This window comes from Formica exsecta, unplaced genomic scaffold (genome assembly GCF_003651465.1).
Source record: "Formica exsecta isolate Colony F162 unplaced genomic scaffold, ASM365146v1 scaffold18, whole genome shotgun sequence".
Lineage (NCBI taxonomy): Eukaryota > Metazoa > Arthropoda > Insecta > Hymenoptera > Formicidae > Formica > Formica exsecta.
In genome coordinates this window covers 813304-820902 of record NW_021849113.1, presented here as the reverse complement: position 1 = coordinate 820902, position 7599 = coordinate 813304, and the positions used below count along the sequence as shown (strand labels likewise).

At 31.6% G+C, this 7599-nt stretch overlaps 2 protein-coding genes across 6 annotated transcripts in view; both read left to right on the top strand.

Annotated features, from left to right (window-relative positions):
* Nucleotides 1-2024, top strand: part of LOC115233643 (GTP-binding protein 2) — a 9139-nt gene extending 7115 nt beyond the window's left edge. For both annotated transcript variants that reach the window (XM_029804187.1, XM_029804186.1), the window contains 3 exons: nt 148-541; nt 734-1019; nt 1246-2024. In XM_029804187.1, the coding sequence (XP_029660047.1) occupies nt 148-541; nt 734-1019; nt 1246-1530 (965 nt within the window). In that variant the 3' untranslated portion in view covers nt 1531-2024. The remainder of the gene's footprint in view (nt 1-147; nt 542-733; nt 1020-1245) is intronic.
* Nucleotides 2025-4834: 2810 nt separating this feature from the next.
* Nucleotides 4835-6501, top strand: LOC115233644 (ubiquitin carboxyl-terminal hydrolase 7-like). 4 transcript variants are annotated; one of them, XM_029804190.1, is made up of 3 exons: nt 4835-4905; nt 4967-5069; nt 5227-6501. In XM_029804190.1, exons 1-3 carry the CDS (start codon nt 4852-4854, stop codon nt 5328-5330), a joined length of 261 nt encoding a protein of 86 aa, XP_029660050.1. In that variant the 5' UTR covers nt 4835-4851; the 3' UTR covers nt 5331-6501. The 4 variants fall into 4 exon arrangements, with proteins under 4 accessions (XP_029660050.1, XP_029660048.1, XP_029660052.1 ...); XM_029804188.1 differs by having other exon boundaries at nt 5206-6501; XM_029804192.1 differs by having other exon boundaries at nt 4840-4905; nt 4973-5069.
* The last annotated feature ends 1098 nt before the right edge of the window (nt 6502-7599 follow it).

The window sequence follows — 7599 nt, the reverse complement described above, 5'->3', positions numbered from 1 at the left end:
TATATATTTGAAAATATATCCTTAGGATACTTAGGATATTCGCCGCATCATGTTATGCTAGTCGTAGCGCCGCCTCTAAACGAAGCGTCGCAGGAACACATGGCTCTCTTAAAACTTCCAATATATATTTGAAAATTACTTCCTTAGGATATTCGCCGCATCATGTTATGCTAGTCGTAGCGCCGCCTCTAAACGAAGCGTCGCAGGAACACATGGCTCTCTGTTTAGCATTAAAACTTCCATTTTTCATTGTTGTGAATAAAATCGATTTAGGATTCTGCGATATGTCTGAGACTTTAGTTCAACTTGAGGATGCTATGATGACGCTGGGATATCCTAAGCAATTATTATTGTTTAGCAATAATGACATACCGTCATGGGACTGTACGTCTGATGTAACACCTGTACTTAGTGTCAGTTGTGTTACTGGTGAAGGTCTTGAGGAATTAACCGCGTTTATAAAAAATTTGGCACCTTACGAGATGAATTCAATCGATTCCGATCCGGAATCGTGTCTATTTCAAATTGACGAAACGTTTAGGTATGTAGGTGTGTGTAACGATCTCTACAAAGTTTATATTTTATGACTAATCAACTTTATATATGAGTCTTCAATATTTTACAAATCATTATAATTTTTACATATATCTTTAATATCTCGAATGTAACGCGGTTTTTCCACAAATGTTTTATAAATATTACACAAATGACTTTTTTATTTTACTGTGTATAGGGTAGCAGGTTTGACACAACCAGTTTTAGGAGGATTACTTGTTAAAGGGGCGATTGCACCGGGAACTCGTTTATTAGTGGGACCTTTGCCGGATGGAGAATTTAGTCCAGTGAGAGTAGTTAGTTTACATCGCAATAAAGCTCCGTGCTGTTTAGTTAGAGCGTCGCAAAGCGCCAGTTTAACATTAGCACCACCGACGAATCGTAGCCCTCCCCTACCGCATCTTCGCCCGGGAATGGTTTTAGTTTCTCCGCGTGATCGACCGCATGCGACACTGTTTTTTCAGGTGTGTGGTAAAGCTTTGTTGTATATGGTGTAAACTATACAAACTATGCTGTTAGTATAACGCTATCTAAATTCTTGTTTTTCTCGATCTTATCGACATCACCATTGTTTTTATAAACAATGGACTGATTTGCTAAGAATAGGAATATTCAAGATGGTCAGCTTATATACGATCCGACTTGTATATTTAAATACGAAATTTAAATACTGTAAATACTATGTTTCAGGCAACTGTATTAATATTATATCATGCCACCGCGATATTCTCCGGTTTTCAAACGACAGTACACGTGGGTAACGTGAGGCAGACTTGTGTCATTGAAGGGATAATGGATGTGAAAGATAGGGGACTGCAGACAAACGACACCGCTTCTGTATTATTTAGATTCGTTAGTCATCCAGAATATCTTCATGTCGGAATGCAACTCTTGTTCCGAGAGGGACGTACTAAAGGAATTGGCACAATTACGCAGATCTTTCCTCTGATTGGATCACAGAATTCAATCAAGTGAAAGAAATTACATGGCGCGATGTAAAATAATATCAGATATACAATTCTAGTATTTATATATATATATATACATAACTTATAAAAGAAAAAAAGGAAAAAGCGCATAAATATTTTATAAAAATAGAATCAATTGACGTTATTGATATTAGATAATACTGATATTAGATAACTAATTGGTATTAGTTGTGTTTTTTTATCATATGCCCCTCAAAACAGTTAGAGAATCACTTTGTTAGAGTATCGATATTAATATCTATTTATAGTAGGTACAAAGTTTCAAAATTTGTTTTTAGTATAAAATGTTTTAATTTTCAATAAATACGTTTATGTAAGTTCAGTTTCACCAAGTTTCTATTGCTTGTGTTATTTAGTTCAATCTGCAGAATTATCTAAAAAATGTGACTCTGTTACTGTTTTGAGTAGCATTTTAATGTGTCACATAGAAAGAATTTAGTTTTGTTTGTTACAAGTAGTCAGAGATTTTATTAGAATATATAAAAAAAAAGCAGAAAAAATAGTCTGTTTGAGAATAGGCATAAAAATTAGAAAGTTTTTTGGCCTATAAGTAAATTTTCATTATTATTTTGAGCAATGTATATATGTTAATACATTAAAAAAAGAATTTACTTTTGTGTGTTGCAAATATTTAGGGATGTTATTAGGATATATTAAAAAAGAAGGTAATATGCAGTATGTTTTTATATAAATGCATAGTGCATAGAATTTTTTTTTTTATTGAATAGGTCTTAACATAAAAATATAAAATTTATAAGATTATTTCTTTTATTGTTGTGTGCATATATATTTTTGTATAAAAATATAATGCCATATATCTCTCTCTCTCTTAAAAACTATAATGTGATATATATTATTTTAGTTATTTATTATTTTTAAATAATATATATATGCACATAATAACTATTGTAAAAAGATCGGAACCTGTTGAAACTTTAGAGATTTCAAGAGCACTTGTTTTTCATTACATTCTTGCTATGCTTTTGATAATGCAGTATCAAATACAGTTTTGTTTATCAAATCTGCACAATTCTTTATGTACCTCAAATTAAATTTGCAAATACATATATTTACAAATGTAAAAGAAAAATAATAACGACTGAGAAGATAATTTCTGTTCTGCAATAATATTATGGCTTGAAAATAAAACGACTGTCAAAACTCTTCGAGAGTATATATTTTTTCGGTTACTGTACAAAGTACCAATATGTATCATTAAATTCGATGTGCTTGAATCTGATGATTAATACACATGTTAGTTTATTATATTATACCATCTCTTGTTCCCTTTTAAAGAAAAGACTATCCGTTACTGTTAAGGCATTGAATGATTAATATAAATAATTGAGTTTGAGAATATATGATAATTCTCCGTAACATTTTGTCATTAATTTTTTTGTTTATTTCACGAAATTTAAGTATTTTTTTATATAACAGAATTAGAAATTGTTTAGAAAATTTAAGTAATAAAAGCGGCTTTTTTTCTTAAATAAAAGTATTTGAAATGGAGAGCTTTAAACTGATCAATCACAGGTCGCGATTGCCTATCTCGAGTTGCGCATACGGCGAATTAATTCCCGCACACTTCACGCGGTTATTAACGCTAAACGAAGGATCGCTTGTTCGGTTCGATAATTTACGGTATTTTCGCGGATCATATTCATCGCTCAGTGACATAAGTAAGTGGGCAGTTTTCTGATTAATTCGGTTAAACATTCTTTGATTGGTTTTGATTATAAAATACGTATAGAGATGTGTGACGAAATGTGTTCTGGAGAAGACGTTTAAACCTCTTATAAACATCGACTACGGTATTTTCGCGGATCATATTCATCGCTCAGTGACATAAGTAAGTGGGCAGTTTTCTGATTAATTCGGTTAAACATTCTTTGATTGGTTTTGATTATAAAATACGTATAGAGATGTGTGACGAAATGTGTTCTGGAGAAGACAAACCTCTTATAAACATCGATGCAGCAATCGCAATATCCAGAGCTCAGTGAGTGAATATATTCATTATACTTATTCAAGAATAATAGTTAAATCTGTGAAATTCACATCCTGAGAAAATATTTCTCCTCGGAATGTAAATCTTAACGTAATTAAATGCTTAAATTATCGAAAAATTAAGTAATAGAAGTCTGCATGTTTTTATCTCAAGTAATAGTTTGCGAAATTTAAAGCCTAAAAACTGACCAATCACAGCCTGTGGTCGCCTGTTTGCAACTCGCGCGCACGGTAGATTAATTACCGCGCATGCTCGCTCACTTCACGCGGTTATTAACGCTGGACGAAAGACGAAAGATCGCTCGTTCGGTTCGATAATTCACGGTATTTTCGCGGATTATATTCATCGTGCAGTGACATACGTAAGCGGATAATCTTTTGATTGATTTTGATTAAAACTTTTGTGTTTGAATTTGACTGTATAACATCAATATGATGAAATTTGTTTCAGACAAAGCAGCTTCTTTTAAACGTTGATACAGCAATGCAAGGGCTGCCATACAGAGGTGGGAGGTAGGGTGAGTGTTACTGAATATTATTCATTATGCTTATTCTTATTATTTAAATTATGAAATATGCTTATTAAATTTGCGAAATTTATGTGATCGGAGAATATATATTTCTTTCCAAGATGTATAATGTATCGTAATTAGGTGCTTATTTACACTGACGTTGATTTTATTATGCTATAAAAATTTTATATTTTTATATTACGATTTATTAAAAAAAGAATCGACTATGCACCTATATAAAAACATATCTGTTTTTTGAACATATCCTTATAATATCCCTAAATATTTATAACATATAAAAGTAATTTTTTTTTTGTGATATATATTGACATATATACATTGTTCAAAATAATAATTAAAAATTTATTTATGGGCCAAAAAATTTGGCAGACGCTTTCACGTCCATTTTGGATTATTATATAATATAATCAATTAAGTAATAAATATACACGAACAATATATAATGAGAAAAGGGAATGCACTTGAAATATTCATGAAATATTTTTGTTTATTCTGAGCAAAGTACAAAACACTTTTCCAGCTTAAGACCTAACAAGTTACATTTGCAAAGTTATTTCTGTGTTTTGCGCAATCGCAAATAATCGATAAATACGTCGTCAATACGCTTGTCCGACGTAACTTGAAATAATTTAATTAAGGCAACTGTTGTTACGTTATTAATTTTTCTCGCGTACATATATATATATATATATATATACACACACGTAACACACGATGCATTTTAATAATTGTAACGCTGTACTTTATAGGGTGAACCTTTTCAAAAAATGAAGGATAGATTGCTAAAGAAATTAGGAGTACAGGAAAAAGAATTCGAAAAGGTAGGCATCCTTAGCTAATCTTTTTTGATCTCTTATGAGAATTCATAAAAAAACTTTGAAGTTTAAGTTCGCGGTGGTGTCAATGGGCAAGCCACAGTTCATTATCGACTCGCCGGACTGTTGTATCAAAGTCGACGATTTCCTTCCTAGATTTTCCGGTCAGAGTAAGTATAAATTATGTTTCTATTCTCCATTTTCTAACGCATGCGAATAAAGTGAGCGTCGAATAATCGCATAGTCTCACTATATTTAGTACATAGTACATTGTAATATGATGCTGATGAAGAATAAATTTTGTAGTCTATCCACTTTTAAACGCAGGCACATCGCCACACAGGCCTTGGCTTGGCCTGGAACATGTCAACAAAGCGCCAAAGCGCTCTCGTATCAACTACCTCGAAAAGGCCATTAAGATTTACAATTAAATTTCCACCACACGAAGAAGAAATTAAATTAGGCAGCCACTTATAATAATTTATATACGACTCTGTATAGTAAGAGAATGACGTCTGATATACTAAAGGTTGGAAAATGCTTTTATGTATTCGTTTCTTCAGCCAGATTAAAACTATGCAATTTTAATACTGCGAGAACGATATCGGAAGGTAAATCCAAGCTTTGTATACGATGAATTATAAGATTGTCGTGAAATGTGCAGTGCTATTTTATGCATCATGGAAGAGCGATAAAATAGTTCCTCGATTCGAATTTGTAAAAGTTTTATTGGCCCGATGCTTACTTTGGCGTCACTCAGTACGGATTTTCGCCTAGACTTCGAGAATGTTTGATTATAAAATGCACATACATTGTACCTAATATTATTGTGTCTCTGATAATTCTCTCTAATAAACTATTTCTTTCTTTTTTTTTATTTTATTTTATTAGGAAAACGTGACTTTTGTGTGAGAAATATACCGGCTTTTATCCTATCACGTAAAATCTGTATATAATTGTTACATCCCAAGAGGTACCATATTATGTTCTGCATGATGTAACATTTAACACTCGTAACGTATTATTGGTATCGAGAAAGATTGCCTACACACTCCCCTTTTATGCTGTGTCTGTATTCAGAATATTCAAAATGTGGAGCTTGCCATTAATATTGTGCTAGAAAAAAGAGCGATGTCACATTTTTAATTTACCCGAAGATTTTGTGACGCAAAGTATATCGTCTCATAAAAATTCTAACATTTAAGACAAATCTATTCCATTGATTCGAAATATAATTCAAGAATTTCCTTCTCTTTTGTATTTTCTTCGTATTTTCGAACAAAATCTAGAAAACTATTTTATTTTATGTCGCGTTATAAGAATATAAGAGGATAGAAAGTGCGTAAGCTAAATTTCTAAGTTGCCTTTCCTGGAATATTATTCTTCTTAGAGCATATTTTTTGTGAGTTTTATCTTGTATATTTTTTACTATATAATGCCAGTACGTAAAATGCAAATATAAAAGGGTATATAGATATCTAAAACAAGAAATTGACGAAACGAGCAATGCTTAATCTAGACAAAGAAATTCTCGGTGAGATGCAAACGCTAGTTTAAGCAAATCGCATATAATAACGTATTCGTTTTTTTCTTTTTTTTTTTCACCGCTTCACCTTTAACTGCTCCATTTTTGAGAAGCAATGTGTAGGAGATAATGATTTAATCATCCAGAAATCATCATAGTATTTTCTTATTAAATTGATCATAAATTAGCAACTTATTTTTCCTTTTTATATTTAATTTATAAAATACGACAAAAAAGTAGATCTCGCACGAATGATTTTCAGGAAAGTAACCCGCGTGTTGCGCAAGAGCTCTGCTATTTGCGGATACTTATTTATCATTTTCTACACCTTACTGTGATCAATTCAATTTAGCCAACATGTATTTAAACATCATATATATACTATATATACGCATTAATTATATTAATTATCTCGATCCGTTGTAATATATTACACGTTTGTCTCGCGCGATTAACGGCACTTTTCCCCCAAAAACGCGATAAATTCTACCCAATATATACTATATATATATTCATCACGCATTAATTATCTCGATCCGTTGTAATATATTACACGTTTGTCTCGCGCGATTAACGGCACTTTTCCCCCAAAAACGCGATATATGTACTAAATTCTACCCCGACTAGACTAGTAAGCGATCGAGACTTTAAAACTGGTTGCGATTACATTGCTCGTTATATACAAATTTCGCCGAACCATTGGGCGAGAGTTAGGCTATCATCATCGAAGTCGACAAATAAATTAATACTTTAAATATGATAATTTTTAGTATCATCGACAAAATATATTTAACCGAAAGACTGTCGATCCACAATCGTGAGCGTAGTAGCATAAATTAATATAAATCGCCTATTTTCAATATTTAATTTGTTTTTATTAAAGTAAAGAAAAAAAGTATAGAATAGAATTAGTAAAGAATTATTCGTAATTGGGACAGGATGGTTTGATTTTTTTACCTATTTAATAGTTTAAAAATATATTGGCAGCGATCATTTCGAGTAATCTCGATATTTTTAATACATATAATCATTCTGTACTTAACTCATCTTCCTATAATAAACGGCTGATAGTTCACTGAGTTAAATTTCCACGGCTCCTGGCCACATCAACATGTTTCTTTTAATTCCCGCGTATAAATAAATTAATATTATATATTAATATAATTATTATATTA